Below are 16778 nucleotides of genomic sequence, written 5' to 3' on the forward strand. Positions count from 1 at the left end.
AACGCGGGAACAGCAGTGAAGCGTCTGATTAGTCTGATCGCTCACACTGCTTTATACCGAGTTATTTTCCTGTCACACGTAATTGTGTGTAAATGGCGTGATGAAATTGTGATTTTACGAACCGTAGATTATTATTTTTTTCTTCTTTCTCATACCCCCCACTTCCCCCTGGGGTGGGTGTGTGTGTGTGTGTGGGAGGGGGGATGGGACCAGGTAGCGGAAAGAGAAAATGCGGGCCGTTTAAGATCTCAGCAATGACGTGTGATCCGATGTGGGAATTTCCTCCTGCACATGGGTGTGACTTTGTTTTGAAAAGTGCTGGAGGGAAAATGGTGATTAGATAAAGGGAAAAAAATCCACACACACACACACTTTGTTGAAAGGTTTAGTTTTTTTTGCGTGAATTCTGCATGCTTTAAGGACCAGGCTTCTGGTTTAAGTGGTAGTTAAAGCGTTTTCAACCCTCCTGTAATCACCAGCTTGCAGACCTGCTGTAGCTTCATCACCTGCATTGTGTAGAAGTAGCAGTGATCTCACAGGCTGATTGCTTCAGGCAGAAAAACGAGAGCGTTTTTTAAAATTTATTTTTAAAAAGCCGGTTTATGTTCGCTGAAAAATCACTGATATCATCGTAAGTGAATAAACCTTGGATAATGTTCATGTTTAGATGTGATGTTTTTTATTTGTTTACTCCTTGAGAAGTACGACTTTACTGTCCAACGTCACGCTCACATGGTCACCTTTCTCATCTCAAAATGCTGTAATCTTGCTGAGGGGGAGGGGTCTGTTATGTAAATCTGGAAACATGAAAGGGGGGTGGAGCTAGCCGTACTGCTCTGATTGACTTGCTATTTATGTACTACTTTGTTGATGCAATGAGCAGTAATGTTGATTATGGCAAGATGTAGAGATCCTTGAAGATGAATGAATGGGGGTCGCTCTATAGCTCCTGGGGGCTGAAGGAGGTGAGGACTAGGTTTGTATTTTCAGAATGCTGAAGGGGATGGGTCAATTTTATAGCTCCTGGATGCAGGAATAGCTGTATATCTCCAGGATCATAAAGGGGTGTTGCCCTCTATATGGCTGCAGGACACTAAAAGGTGCTGCCCACTAAAGTGTGCTGGACCAGCTCCATGGCTCCCAAGACCTGGACAGAGCGGTCCAAAAAGCCCAAAAGGCTGCAGGTGTGAACAGTCGAAAGTGTGTGCAAAGTAAACGTGAAGAATGATTCAGTATCAGAAGTTTGATTATGAAGTCCTGAAGAGACGCCTGACTATTCGACGCTTGTGTTTGGTGGAATGACGATTTGGCGTCGCTCCATAGTTTCCTTAAATGGTTTATTTCAGGTGGCGTTAATGATCCCCCCCCCCCCCCCAACTGTGTGTGTGTGTGTGTGTGTGTGTGTGTGTGTGTGTGTGTGTGTGTGTGTTTTGGATAACTGTGCTCTGCTGACAGAGCTGTCGTGGTGCTGGCAGCTCACAGATTTGTTCCAGCGATCAGCTTATCTGCTGTCAGTGCGAGGGAGAGATTGGAAATGCTGTTTCTCTCTCTCTCTCTCTCTCTCTCTCTCTCTCTCTCTCTCTCTCTCTCTCTCTCTCTCTCTCTCTCTCTCTCTCTCTCTCTCTCCCTCTCTTGTCTGCACTCTCTCAGCTGAGCCTCCAGGCTAATTATTTTATGCAATCATTCCTCTTTGAAATGCCGTGTGTTTGTGTGTGTCTTGCTCTACACCCCTCTCTCATTCTCCTCCCCTTTCTCAGGCTTTGCTAGTCACATAATCATGGACGTTAAAGCACACTTTTTTTTCTTCTTCTTCTTCTCCCCCTCAAACCAGCAGTGACAAATGCAGCAGCATAACGTGACGCGGTCGAGTCGTGCAAGAATGCAGGATTGTTTTTTCTTTCTGTGTGTGTGTGTGTGTGTGTGTGTGTGTGTGTGTGTGTGTGTGTGTGTGTGTGTGTGTGTGTTTTTTTTTTTTTTCCCCCAGGGCTCATTATGACTCACAGTGCCAATGCTCATCAGTCTCTGTTTGTCCATCTGGTCTCAGATTATCATCTTGCTGTGCTGCTGCTGTTCCTCTATAGTACATTTGACCTTTTTCCCCCCGTTTTCAGTCACCAGCGCCGAGTCCAGCGCATCCTGCAGCATGTTTTAGCTTCATTTGTCTATGAACTCGGTGACCTGCGGAACTGTGGCGTTGGGGTGATTATAGTCCATTAAACAGGATGTGTGGATCTCCATAACTGTGATGCGTTTGGCATGAATAGTTTTTTTTTTCAACAAAATTATTTGTGACGGGATCCAAAAACCCAGACTGCATGGAACCATAATTCAGAATTATTGCTACATTTCAATTCTGATTGGTCCATGTTTTCTATAAGATTGACACACCCGGCTGTAATTATGATCAGATAATAAGATCATCACCCGAAGATGGAAGCTAAGTGGTGAAGGCACTGGACCAAGCTGCCACTCCTGGGGCCCCTGAGCAAGGCCCTTAACCCTTAATAGCTGTTCAGTTGTATGAATGAAAGAAACGTTAGTCGCTCTGGATGAGGGTGTCTGCCAAAATGTCATAAATGTATCCACAATATCACGTTTTTGTTTGAAAATGCATATTTTCTCTGTTTTGGCCTTCTGTCCACACGGACAGCGTTTTTTTTTTCCCAGTCAACCGAAACGTAGCTTTTTTAAAAAAACGCTCAAAAGTAGGCTTTTGAAAACCTTGACACGTTTTGAGGTGTTGGCGCGACGTGTGTGTTTTCAGACGTTTTGGTGTGGACGAGCGATTTTTGGGAAACGACTGAAAGCGAAAACGTGAATGCGGAGCGTTTTTTTTATACATTTTTATTTTTATTTTTTTTTTTAGTTCAAGATACTTTCCTCGATCATCGTTTGTTTATTCAGGGTGCCAGTATTTTTGAAGGGACCTAGTCATCTAATCCTACATATCAGTTTTATTAAAAAATAAAGAAATAAATAAAACCAATTTACAATATGCTAATGCACTACACAGCCAAAAGTATGTGGACACCTGATCATAAGATCGGTATGTGCTTCTTTTTGAGCATCTTATTCCATATTGAGTCTCTGTTTTGCTCTTATAATAAACTCCACTCTTCTGGAAAGATATTCTTCTAGCCTTTGTGTAGATTCTGGTGAGGAAGTCTGGGGTGCAGTCAGCGTTCACATGCGTCAGCTTTAATAGGGTTGAGGTCAGAGCTCTCTATCAGGAGATGCTTCTACATCTTCCAACGCATGTAAAGCAGCTCTTCATAGAGCAGGCTTGGGCTTTCTAGTTCAAGTGAACTTCACTGCCGCATCCAGAGACATCCTGCATTATTGTGGGTGCAACTTTAAGGGGAAGAACCACATATGGCTGGAAAAGTCAGGTGTCCAAATACTTTTGTCTGTACATTTTATACTGAAATATAAAAAAATACAGCGTTGTAGATTATTAAAATTACATTATTAGTAGCCGTGTGTTTGTGTGTATGTGTGTGTGAGCTGTATAATAGGAATTGAGCTGTGTATTTTTATTATTCTTTAAAAGTTGTATAAACATTTTATTCCTATATCGATCCTGCCTGTGCCGTATCTCCAAATCGTAGCATCCTGGAGATGTTTGTGTGAATTTCTTGAAGTCTCTTAGTCTGCACATGGAACAGCTCGGGTGCTGTGTGTGTGTGTGTGTGTGTGAATGCGCACCGATAGATTTGTCAGTTCTCGAAAACCCTGCGACGGCTGTGACTTCTGCAGCGAGGCAATTCCACAGTAATAAAATCTATCAGGGGAATGAATTTAATCCCCCCCTCCTCCTCTCTTCTCTTCTCCTCCATCCCTCCCTCCCTCTGTCCTCCTCCCCCTCCTCACCGGTGGTGATAAATGAGTCAATTATCGGCGGCGGTGCGCCTGCAGAAGGGGAGCGGATGTGCCGTTATTACCTGTTGCAGCGTGCTAATGTCGCAGTATTAATCATATTCTAATTTTCCCAGGCCCTTGCGCTCGGCGCACATAAATCTGCTGCTACGTGTTCGAGTCGGCAAGCTGCTGAAATACTGCTCTGTGTGTGTGTGTGTGTGTGTGTGTGTGTGAGATGCCATGTGGTTTAGAGGACATTGATGAGATGTCACCTGGTATAGATATTGCTGCGCGCTGAGGTTTTCGGGTCGTCTAGCTCATCACACGCACTGACAGAATGACTTTGCTTGTTTTTTCGGAATTTTTTTTTTCCATAGCCTTGGGGCTTGTTGATGAAGGGCACCTTATACACACACACACACACACACACACACAGACAGGCACATGCATGGCCTGGTCTGGTGTATGAGGTGCCCTTCACTGAGCCCCGAGGCTGTAAAATCTGTGCAAAAGCAAGTACGTGTGTACACACATTATATGGACAAAAGTTTGTGGACACCTGACCATACGTGCTTCTTTTTTGCACTTCCTATTCCACATTTAGTCACCATTTGCTTTAATGATGAGCTCCATTCCTCTACAAGGATGTTAAGAAAGTCAGGTAGTGAAGTAGGTGAGATAAGGAGAGATCTTCCACTCGAACCAATGTAAAGCAGATCTTCACTGAGCTGGATTTAGGGGGCATCGTCATGCTGGATGTGGTTTGAGTCTCCTTGGTCTCCTTTAAGGAAAGATTTTATGGAAAGACGTCATGTACAATTGTGTGGCGCCAAATCGGTGGTAACTGTTTGCAGTTGGAGAAGTTGTGTCCCAATACTTTTGATCATACAGTTCATCAGTTTATATATATATATATATATATATATATATATATATATATATATATATATATATATATATATATATATATATATATATATATATATATAATGAGTCACTTGTTTACTTGTGACAAAAGCGAGCGAGTGTGTGTGTGTGTGTGTGTGTGTGTGTGTGTGTGTGTGTGTGTGTGTGTGTGTGTGTGTGTGTGTGTGTGTGTGTGTGTACCTTTAGCATGTGAAAATGTAAATGGAACTAACTCCTGACCTTGTGTTCCTCTACAGCCTGAAGCTCGAGTGTGAGAAGCTGGCAACGGAGAAAACAGAAATTCAGAGACACTATGTGATGGTAAGACACACGCAGATAAAAAACATGATGTACAAGAACTCATACGTGTATAAAGACACACATGCCAACACACACGCAGAACCTTATCACGGTTAGTGAGTGTACGCAAAGGAAGGCCTCAGAGTCAGTTTTTCGCTGATTGAATGGAACCTGATGTGGTCTTCTGAGATGCTTTTCTGCTCTGATATCTCTTAACAAGGTGTTTCCACCTGCAGATCCTCTGCTCACAGGCTGATCTTTGTTTTGTGTTTTTTTTTTTTTTTTCTCTCCTGTCTTATAAAAACACACAATCAATCCACTTACAAATGCACACTAATGAACAGATACACGTGTACACACACACACTCACACACACACAATCCACATACAAACGTAATACACACTAATGCACAGAGAGAGAGAGACACACTCACACACACACAATCCACATACAAACGTAATACACACTAATGCAGAGAGAGAGAGAGACACACACACACACACACAATCCACATACAAACGTAATACACACTAATGCACAGAGAGAGAGAGACACACACACACACACACACAAAATCCACATACAAATGTAATACACAACAGTACTCAGAAAAAGGCACACAATCTATGTACAAATGTAATGCATTCGCGCGCACACACACACACACACACACACACACACACACACACACACACACACACACACAAGCTATATACTTGTCTCAACATTTTGCATCAGATTTCTTGAGAATAAACACAAGGTTCATGTAAATCCAGTCCAACAGAGATCTGTGTGCAAACTCCAGCATTTCTTTCATTTCTCTCACTCTTTCTCACACTTTCGCTCTTTTTTTTGTTTTTTTGGCTGCTAGTTTTTGGAGACTTGCTGTTGCCTAGCAACAGTGTGGGATTTTGGCGAGGCCGGGGCGTATGATAGACAGCTGTCACGCTGCTGCTTTTATTGCCTGAGCTCATTTTTTCCATCTTTCACAAAACCGTCTTACACAAAACACACTTCTCTCCTGGCCCACGCTTGGTGTGTGTGTGTGTGTGTGTGTGTGTGTGTGTATGTATGAAAAAGAGACGGAGACTACCTGACCTAGCAGCTGTTAATTCTGCACATGTCTGGTGCCCACACACACCTGTACACACACAACTGTTTGGGTCTGTCATCCTTCTATTCTTTTAGCTGTCAATAAAATATCTGCTCAGAGTTGAAAACTCGAGAAGCCAATCAGTATAAAGGGGCGTGTCTAACTACCTATTAATCATGTGTCCTGTCTGGTCAGATATTACCTCTATGAAGATAAAATAATCCGTGTTTTTTTTTTTTTTCTGTTCTTCTTTCCAGTACTATGAAATGTCCTACGGTCTGAACATTGAGATGCACAAGCAGGTGAGTCCGAAACTTTCATAGTAATTTCCAGGAAGTCTGTATTATGTGTTTTCTTTTTTAACGATAAAATGCATGCCAATTTGGTCAACTGAGAATTGCCCCCCCACCCTTCAGCCTCTCTCGGATCACACACAGCTACCCACTCTTCCAGGGGTAAACACCAAAATACATACAAGCTCAGAAACACACCCACAATTGGTGTCTGTGTGATTGAAAGGGAAGAGTGTAGATCACAGGTCTTCAACCAGTGGTATGTGGCGGTACTGCAGGGGGTTTGCTAATTAATGTTGAATCACAAATAATTCTTTGTTTAAAAAAAATAAAAATGGCTAACATCAAAGATGAAATATAAACATTTTTCAAATAAAAGTATTACATTCAAATTCTATTAAAATTAAGGAAGTTCATATACAAGTATAATAGCAAATCTATTACAATAAGACAACTATGAACGACTTTACTAAACTGTGATTTTTAAATGCTAAATATATTTTGGTTGTCTCTTTGAAAGATTTGAAAATCTATAAAAAATATGCAGACGATGATGTACGTACAACAACATGGTTGTAATTTTATTAGCATAATGTAACTAGCGTAATATGATCGCCACTGATATTAATAGAAACCAATGTTTGACACATTTTGTATCAGAGGGTCTTTGCACCATGTCTCTATCGCCCAATGGGTCCTTGACCTGAAAAAATGTTGAAGAACCCTGGTGTAGACCATTCCTCCAACACCGAGAACATGACCAGGAGGACTCCTGCTCCACAGTGAGCCATGGCATGGACTTGTGAACACCAAAAGTTATTTTCTAAAGCCCCCACACTGACCCGATTCCCTAAATAACAAGGAAAACTCCTTTTTTATGCTGGATATATCTGGCACATTCAGTCCAGTTCTTTAGCGAATGTATTCTCCACAAAGATAAAGCCTGGTTGCCAAATGGTGAAAAAAAATCTCCAATCTGTTCCTTTTATAGACTATCATACACTAATTAGACAAAAGTATTGGGACACCTGACTTTTTCAGCCAGATGTGGTTTCAATCTGCTACCACAACGTTGGAGGCACACAATTGTATAGAACCATTGGATGCGGTAGAATGAAACTTTTTCTTCACTTAAACTAGGAGACTTAAACCTGTTCCAGCATGACTATGCCTCATATCCAGTGTGTAAGATCTTCTGCTATAGATTTCTGAAATGTTTGGCCAATTGATAACACCATCATCATCATCTACTTGCAGTATTTGGTGCACAATTCGAAAGTTAGTGCTTTTTGTTCAATATATTTTATATAAATGTCAAAGCTGCTCTTCTCCAAAATATGGAAACTGGATCAAGAGATCATGTACTGGTGGAGAAAAAAAAGCTATATGGATAAAGTTTGTGGACACCTGCCCAGATGTTTTTATTTATTTCTCATTCATGGTTATAATGAGCTCCACTCTTCTGGGAAGATGTTTCACTATATTTTGTCGCTGGATGAATCTCCACAAGAGTGTTAGCAAAGTAAAGTACTGATAGCAGAGTTGAGGAGGTCTGGGGATCTAAACCCCATCGAACATGATGAATGTGAACTCAGATTGGCCTCCTCACCTCACAGCAGTTTACTAACACCCTTGTGGATGAATGAATCTCCACAAAATCTAGTTTGATCTTCCCAAAACAATGAAGACTCAATGTGTAAGAAGCTCATACCAATCTTATGGTCAGGTGTCTACAAACTTTATCTATATAGTGTATTATATCTAGCTGTATATGATGTTTGAGGTTCTTGATCCAGAACTCATGTGTTGGAAGAGATGAGACGTTCTTAGCAAGAAATGAGCAAAAAGCATTAGCAGATTGGGATTTGTTGCAGTTGGAGTCCTGATGATTTACATTTAATGCTGCTAGGAGATGATGATGATGATAGTTATCAGTTGGCCAAACATTTCAGAACGTTTAGGTAGGACCATAACCTGGGGTATGGAGTGTGTGTGTGTGTGTGTGTGTGCGTGTGTGTGGATCAATCGCAGGTAGGACGGACATTGAGGTGATTTACAATTTACATTCAGGGTATTTGGTGGACGCTTTTTTCTCATTTATACAACTTGAGCAGTTGATGTTTAGGACCTTGTTCAAGAGGTTTAGCAGTGGCGGCTCAGTGGTGCTGGGATTTGAACTCATGACATTCTGATCAGCAGTCCAACTGAGCTCCGACTCCCAGTTTTGAGTCATGTTAGTCATTTCTGTAGTTTTCCAAAAAAATTTTTTTTTCAACTTCTTTTTGAGATTGTATGTACTGTTTTTTTTTTTTTTTTTTTTCCCTCAACGTGTGTGTGTGTGTGTGTGTGTGTGTGTGTGTGTGTGTGTGTGTGTGTGTGTGTGTGTGTGTGTGTGTGTGTGAGAGATAGAGGCTGTGTATCTGCATTTCCTGACCTTCCTAGGCTCTTATTATTGTCCCCCTGCCGATTTTCACTTTGATTCAGGTCACTGCTCTTTCAGTCTTTTTTCTCTCTCTCTCTCTCTCTCTCTCTCTCTCTCTCTCTCTCTCTCTCTCTCTCTCTCCCCTCACACTCTCTCTTTAATTTTTTTCTCATCCTCTCATCACTCCCCTGCTCATTCGCTTTGCTCGCCCAAGTGCATCAAGAAATCCCTCTGCTAATAAAACCATCAAAACCTTCTAATCTCTCTCTCTCTCTCTCTCTCTCTCTCTCTCTCTCTTTCTCTCTCTCTCTCTCTCTCTCTCTCTCTCTCCCTTTTTCATTTCCTCTCCTCCTCCACATTTCTGACATTCAGCCCCTTCCTCTCTTTTTTGTTGTTGTTTTTTCCCCTCTCTCTCCCCATTGTTGCCATTTTTACGAGCAGTGATTGTCCTGTGGGAAACGGGAAGCAGGGTGATGAAGGATGGATGGAAAGAAGGACAGAGAAGAACAAGTAGAGACACTTGTTTAGTCGGCTGATAAAAAAAAAAAAAAAACGAAGATCGTGCATGTCTAGTAGTAGTAAAGTGCCACTGGGGTGGGTGGGTGTGTGTGTGTGTGTGGTCCATGGAGATGTTGCTGCTCTGGAGAAACCGTTTTCTGATTAGATAGCACAGTTTCACGAATACAAACATCGCAGACGTTATCGTTTTACCTCTGGTTTTTATAACCCATTTTACCCTCTGGCGTCAAGTCTTCCAGGGACTCCACACATCACAAAGGATTCAGACATACAGCAAAATTGGGAGTGTGAGCAAAGAGAAGTCATTAGTCAGAAGAAGCTCTTTATTGTCTGAGATATTGGTTTTAATATCGACCCTACAGACAAAAGTATTGGGACACCTGATTTTCCAGCCTTATGTGGTTCTTCCCCACACGATCGTACTGGACGGCTTTGCTATGCGGTAGCAATCCCACACCTGTTCCAGGATAACGCACAAAGCCTGCTTCATGAAGAGATGCTTTCCACAGGTTGAAAGTTGTGGAAGATCTCCTGCTATAATCCTTCTCACTTCTTTGGCATTAAAGCTTAATTAAGACTTTTCTAATCTTAGAGGAACATCTTCCTAGAAGAGCGGAAGTTATGGAGTGGATGTTCGAAAATCAGATACAGTCAGGTGTCCACAAACATTTCATTCACGTAGAGAACGTCTATGTTCAGGGCGTGGTCGCTGTTGCGCCTTTCTTATAGCGAATCCCATGTTATTTTTTTTTGTAATACAATTTTCTGCATGTTCGATCAGCAGATTTTCACTCTTGGGGCCCATGAGCGAGGCCCTTAATACTCTGTGCTCCAGCTGTGTCATGGCTGACCCTTTGCTCTGAACCTCGCTTCCTAAAATGCTGAATATGCCAAAAAAGAATTTCACTTAGCTGTAAAAGTGGATGTGACGCATAAATGCTTTGAACTATCTGCCCTCTTGTGCATATATACATCTCCTACGATGGGGTGTCGGGGTTAACGCCAGCGTAATGATGATTGACTGTATGTCATGGCATTGTGACATGGAAGCTCGTCAACAATAATAATCCCACGCATGGTCATATTTCATGGTGTAATTAGCATAACTAACTTGTTGTCATGGGAACAAGGCACTGGCACTTCCAGACACGTGTTTCCAGACCGAGGCGACTCTGTGCTGGAAGAGGGACAGCAGATGCTGGGCATGAATATTTTACACTCCTCTTCTGCTCACTGTGCAGCAATTATCCTTAACCAGATGTGCAGAGCTGAAATATTTACTAGGTGTGTGTGTACACACAGAGGAAGAGGCGCACACACACACCGTCTTTCTCGTGCATTAACACTCCAACACTCTGTCTCACACTCGCTTCTTCATTCCTTCTTCTCCTTCACGCGATCACATTCATTACATTTCGCTTTGTCTCACTCTTATCTCTCTCTCGCTCTCTCTCACTCACACACACACACACACACACACACACACACACACACACTCCATCATTATTTTTCTCTCTCTCTATCCAGACGGAGATTGCTAAGAGGTTGAATGTGATCTGTGCGCAGCTCATCCCATTTCTCTCACAGGAGGTAAGACACACACACACACACACACACACACACACACACACACACACACACACACACACACACTTTTGCAGTCTTGCTGCTATATTACTGTTCCTAACAATACATGCTGCCCATCTCTTCTCTGATTTGCCGATTTCTTTAGGGCACTCTCATATCCACACATTTTGCCAGTGAGAACTGATGGACACAAGGCACCAGCACATGAAAAAATCATCTTTTGTGTGTTTTATTGGTTAAACAGACAAACACAAGGGTTTTTATTTTTGTTTTTAGACACCTGGCTTTTTTTTTTTTTCTCTCCCATTTGCGGTTCTTCCCCTCTCAAAAAAAGTTTTTATCTCGTTCACTTGTACTTCGAGACCCAAACCTGACCATGACAATCTCGCTGTGCATAAAGCCAGCTCCATGAAGATATGCTTTCTATGGGTTGAAAGTGTGTGGAAGATCTCCTTTTAGACAGATCAGTTCTCAACCCTATAGATAAGGAAGAATGTAGATGCTGACTGCACCCCAGGCCTCCACCCAGGGTTTCCACAAGGTCCAAAAAAAAGTCTAAAATAAAAAAAAAATCCAAATTTTAGACCTTAAAAAGTCTTAAATTCGCTGTTTTAGGTCTTAATTTTCCAGTGTCCCTGTAACTTCTAGATCTCATTGCAACGCTCCTGCAGCACTTTAGAATGTTTTCCATATGTTAGTTTTCGTGGTAGTGTTTGTTCTTTCTTTCTTTCTTTCTTTCTTTCTTTCTTTCTTTCTTTCTTTTAGCGATACTTGGCATAAAAAAAAAGAATTTGGTTAAGGTCAGTTGTTAACAGCGTATTTGTATGTTTTTAGATGTGATCTGTCTGAAATAAAGTTTTTATGGTCTTAAATAGTCTTGACTTTTCCGTTTGTGGCTGAAACTCTTTAAAACCCAGAGGAACCTCTTCCCAGGTGATTGGAGGTTTTTATAAGAGCAAATGACATCGAACTGTGGAATTCAGTTCAAATCTTTAGATTTTTTTTGTGTAGCGTTTTTAACAACAAGCAGCTTTACACAGATAATGCGGTTATAAAAGGATGTACAGCGGTACCTCTGAATACGAATGCAACCGAATACGTATATAATTCGGAATACGAATCGAAATTCGTAAAGATTTTCCGTATGTTTACGCATAAAAATTCTGAAATACGAATCATCAGAATCTCGCGGGCTAAAATTTAAAGGTATTCTTCCGTACCGCCTCCTACGCCGCTCAACCCTGTTAGCGTCTTCAGCACGTAGCGAGAGCACTGTCTTAGCGCTGTGTTTATCGCTGTGTCTTTTTGTTAATATTCATCACTGAACCGTATCGCAAACACCGTGAGTGTAAAAAAATGTTTTCCTCTTTTAGATGTTAAGGCACCATTATTTGATACTAAATAATATTAGTGCATATTGGTTGAGTTTTTATATTAATATTTGCGGTCGTTCGGAATTATCCCACGTTACATTATTCCTTATGGGGAAATTCGTATCAGTATACGAATGTTATACGAATGTTATATGAACGTTATATGAATGTTAAATTCGTTATTCTCAGGTACCACTGTATACGTTTAGTGCTTGTAAGTTTGTTTGTTATAATTCTAAGTTTATCCCTAATGAGAGAAGCAGTGCCGACTGTGGTGAAGAAAAACCTCCTGAGACTTCATGAGAGGAACCAGACTCACGAGGGAACCTCATCACCGAATGTCCATTCGTAACAGTTCCAATCAAAGATTGAAATCAGATAATGAAATCTCACAGAAATTTCACATAAGATTAGATACTGTAAGTGATATCGATGATATGGGGAAAAATCTCCCTTCACTTTAGGAGAGACACACCTGATCATGCCCCTGTGTATAAAGACAACTCCATGAAGATATGCATTCCATGGGTTGGGGGAAGGTCTTGATTGGTTTTCTGTAGCGAAACCATATGAGGAACTTGATTTAAAAGGGAACCCATCCCCATGTCCCCAATGTCCATTTTTATCATTCCCATGGGGGACATTGGGGACATGGGGATGTTCCATCATTCCATCATTATTTAGGTGTACTAGTTAGTCACCCCTCAAAATTTGGTGGAACATCTTTCTAAAATAGTGGAAGTTATTATGAAAGCAAGAGGAGGACTAAATGTGGAATGCGACATTCATAACGCACATTTCGATTAATCGTATTGTTCATGAAGGTTGGCCCAATAAGTGTAGAAGAACAGGTCAAAGAGGCGAACTATGAACTCCAAGACACTCACAAAACCCGTGATTTGTGGCTACACGCCGTGAACCTGCACCCAAACACACCCCAAGAAAGTACAGCTTTTTTCCAGTGTGTTTTCATGTGAACTCACCGCCTATTTTCAGACACATTCTATACGTGAACGGTCTCGTGTTCTTGCATAAACGTAGTTATTTGGCGTGTGCTGAAGTTTTACTCGACTGATCGCTTCCCGTGTTGAATCCACAGCACCAGCAGCAGGTGGTCCAGGCCATGGAACGCGCCAAACAGGTGACTATGGGGGAGTTGAATGCATCGATAGGGGTACGTGGACTCCCCCCTCTGCCTCACACAGTGTGTACTTCCATCTTCTCATCATCTTTTTTAATTTTTTGCATAACCCCCCCCCGTGTGTTGCTTGATTTAGATTATGGATTGTGGTGTGAGAGCAGTGGGAGTCTAGTGGGTTAGTGTATTTATGGTCTTCATGTGGTCCTCTGATGGTCCGTTGCCCCACATGGGATGTCTAAAGTGCACCAGTAGCTTTGAGTTAGTTGTTAAGTTTCCTGGTCCATTTCAGACATTATGAAACAAGTAATATAGGCGAAACATGTACATTGACGGTAATTATGATAGAACACAAATAGTTTTTCTATGTTGTGTGAATGGACGTCATGTTTTCAGCACTACAAGTCTCACTCGAGTGTATAATATCCACCAGAAGACCTGTGAATTCCATAGTTTCCAGATTTAACCATTGCTGTGACTCAACATAGAGTAGAATGTATAGTGGAAATAGTAGTTTAGTTGTTAAGGCTTTAGACTTTGGAGCCAAAGGATGCGAGTTCAAATCCGAGCCACACCAAAGTCTAAAGCTTTAACCACTAAGCTACCACCTTTCCTAAGCAACCCAGGGTAAACCAATCAGGAATGACCACTAGATCATTAAATACATTTACAGAATTTGGTAGAAGCGCTTGTCCAGAGCGATTTATGTTTGTCATTCAAACAACTGAGCAACTGTGGGATTAGGGACCTTGCTCAGGGGCCCAGGACTGGCAGGTTGGTGTGGCTGGGATTTGAACCTTTGGGTCTAAACTTGCGCAGGGTTGCTTAGTGGGAGTGGTAGCTTAGTGGTAAAGGGATAAGACTTCGGATCCGAAGGTTGCGAATTCCATTCCCAGACCATACCACCTCCAACAAATCTGACACACCAAGCTGCCACTCCCGGGCCCCTGAGCAAGGCCCATAAGCCCATAGCTGCTCAGTTGCATAAAGTCACTCTGGGTAATGGTGTCTGCTAAATGCCATAATTGTAAAATGTTTGCAGGGACACTTGTCTCTTTTATCTTGCGATGATTTGCAATAGGAGGTGGAAGCTTAGTGGTTGATGCATTAGACTTTCAAAAGTCATGAGTTCAAATCCCAACTCCACCAAGCTGCCATTCAAGGGCCCTTAACTCTACAGCTGCAAGGCCCTTAACTTTACAGCTGCTCGGTTGTATGAATAAGATCAATGTAAGTCTCTCTGGATAAGGGCGTCTGGCAAAATGCAATGACTGTAAATGCAGCAGAGCTTAGTTTTCCTCAAAATGGCTGTGGTTGCTGCGTATGTAAATCGGCGTGACTTCTTGGACTCGAGGTGTTTCCCGCTTACAGCATGCCACGTGTGTAGAAACGAGATGTCAACCGATAGTTGATTTTACCGATACTGATAGCTAGGTTGTATTGTACTTGCTGATTACCGATTAATTAATGTCTAAATTTTTTAAAAATTAATCGGATGGGTCTTAAAATGGATACCAGATTAATTTTTTTAAAATTTATATATATATATATATATATATATATATATATATATATAATATACATATAATAAATAGTCAATAATAATATAGCGTTCTCATATAATATAGTTTAACGTGTAAAAACAAACAGCACGTAGTGTCAGTGATTTGCCTCTACAGGCTTCTCTCGTGTGGACAGGAAGCCGGAAAAACTATCTATGGATTTTTGGCAATAGTTCAACTATTAGTTTTGAATAAACGGAGTAGAAATCATACAAAATGCAATATGAACATTATATAGTGCAGCAGGAGCCATAGCTAGGACTAAAAATGTCACTATACTGGAAATCTCTACGGGGGTAATACGGGTTTCTAATCATCTGTCCGTCAGTACCAACGTGTGCTTGTTCATCGTTTGGGAGGAACCCGTGAAGCCGAAGCTCCATGCTGCCCTACATGATGCTAGTGAGGCATGCCTGGTGTGAATTACAAGCTCTTGGTAGAAGGAGTTTTGTGAAGCAGCACTTCTCATGGATGTAGGTTTTGTTTGGAGATAAATATATATAAATATAAAAAGTGGGACTTCTAGTCCAGGAAACATGTCGCACTAAAATCATGTTTAAAGCACGCAATCCATAATGAAGTGGAAGACATTCTCTTTCGTTTCGACATTTTCTCATGCACATGTGTGTGTACATAGGGATGTATATGTAGTCACAAAGCTGCCCCTGCCCCGGTGTCTTCTTACCATGGACACACTCCTTCGGAGCAGTTTTATTCTTCACTCTCTTGATCTCTCCCTCTGTGTCTGTATCTCCAGCAACAGCTACAGGCTCAACACTTTTCCCAACATGCTGCTCAGTCTCTGCCCATGGCTCCTCACCCTTCAGGGCTGCCCCACCCAGGGCTGGCTCTCGGTGGCAGCTCGGGCCTGCTGGCTCTCTCAGGGGCCCTTGGGGCACAGCTGGCTGCTAAGGATGAAAGAGCACATCTGGAGGCTGTAGCCGCAGCAGTAGCTGCTGCCGAGCACCACAGGGGTAAGAGCCATAACCGGAACTCCGTTATCTGCCTCACATTCTGTTTTAGCCGAATCGGACTGATGTCCTCGGTGTACGTTAGATATATGCATAGATTGTAACTGTGTGTCTGTTTCGATTGGCTGCGGGGACGTGAATCTACCGTGACTCATCCAGACCGAGAGGCAGGACCAGTGAGTATCACTTTATTTTCTTCTCTGTATTACAATCATTTACATTCTGTTGCTTCCTGTTCTCACACTTGCTTCATCTTTAGGGTTTCTTTCGTTTCTTTATCTTCCTTTCCACTCCTACAAGATCTCACCATAGACTTATCTTACTGCTTTGACACTGGATAATTTAGTACAGTTATCGGAATCAGTTTTTTTCCCCCCTGTCAAAGAAGGTGTAGAAGGTTTGTACGAGGTGCTATCAAAAAGTGTCGAGACTAATGTGTAACTGGTGCCATTTGGTCCACGTGCGTAACCACTAAATGTGAAATTCTGCATGAAACTGGGCAATTCTGCAACATGAGACATTTGACATGCAATCCTTTCAAGTGGCTTCACGATCGGAAGAACGTCACTGGAAGACGATGAGAGATCAGGAAGGCCTTCGACGAGCTCAACCCCCCCGAAAAATGTCTGAACCATTCGGCAACTTGCGCACGATGATCGTCGGAGAACAATCCACAATCTCACTTCCACGCCCTCTTCCAGCTCAAAGGTTGCTGTTTTGACAATGCGGAGATCCAGCACAAATCCCAGAAGGTG

General features: G+C 42.0%; 1 protein-coding gene across 9 annotated transcripts in view; it reads left to right on the plus strand.

Moving 5' to 3' along the window:
* Positions 1-16778, plus strand: part of tle2a (TLE family member 2, transcriptional corepressor a) — a 44908-nt gene that overhangs the window by 19824 nt on the left and 8306 nt on the right. For 2 of the 9 annotated variants that reach the window (XM_083559135.1, XM_083559140.1), the window contains exons 3-8: positions 5022-5085; positions 6416-6460; positions 10920-10982; positions 13452-13526; positions 15810-16026; positions 16183-16199. In XM_083559135.1, the coding sequence (XP_083415261.1) occupies positions 5022-5085; positions 6416-6460; positions 10920-10982; positions 13452-13526; positions 15810-16026; positions 16183-16199 (481 nt within the window). Of the gene's footprint in view, positions 1-5021; positions 5086-6415; positions 6461-10919; positions 10983-13451; positions 13557-15809; positions 16050-16182; positions 16200-16778 lie in introns of all 9 variants that reach the window. The other 7 variants (XM_083559136.1, XM_083559141.1, XM_083559133.1 and 4 more) reach the window with 6 other exon arrangements.

This window comes from Silurus aristotelis, assembly GCF_946808225.1.
Source record: "Silurus aristotelis genome assembly, chromosome: 13".
NCBI classification, from domain to species: Eukaryota; Metazoa; Chordata; class Actinopteri; order Siluriformes; family Siluridae; genus Silurus; species Silurus aristotelis.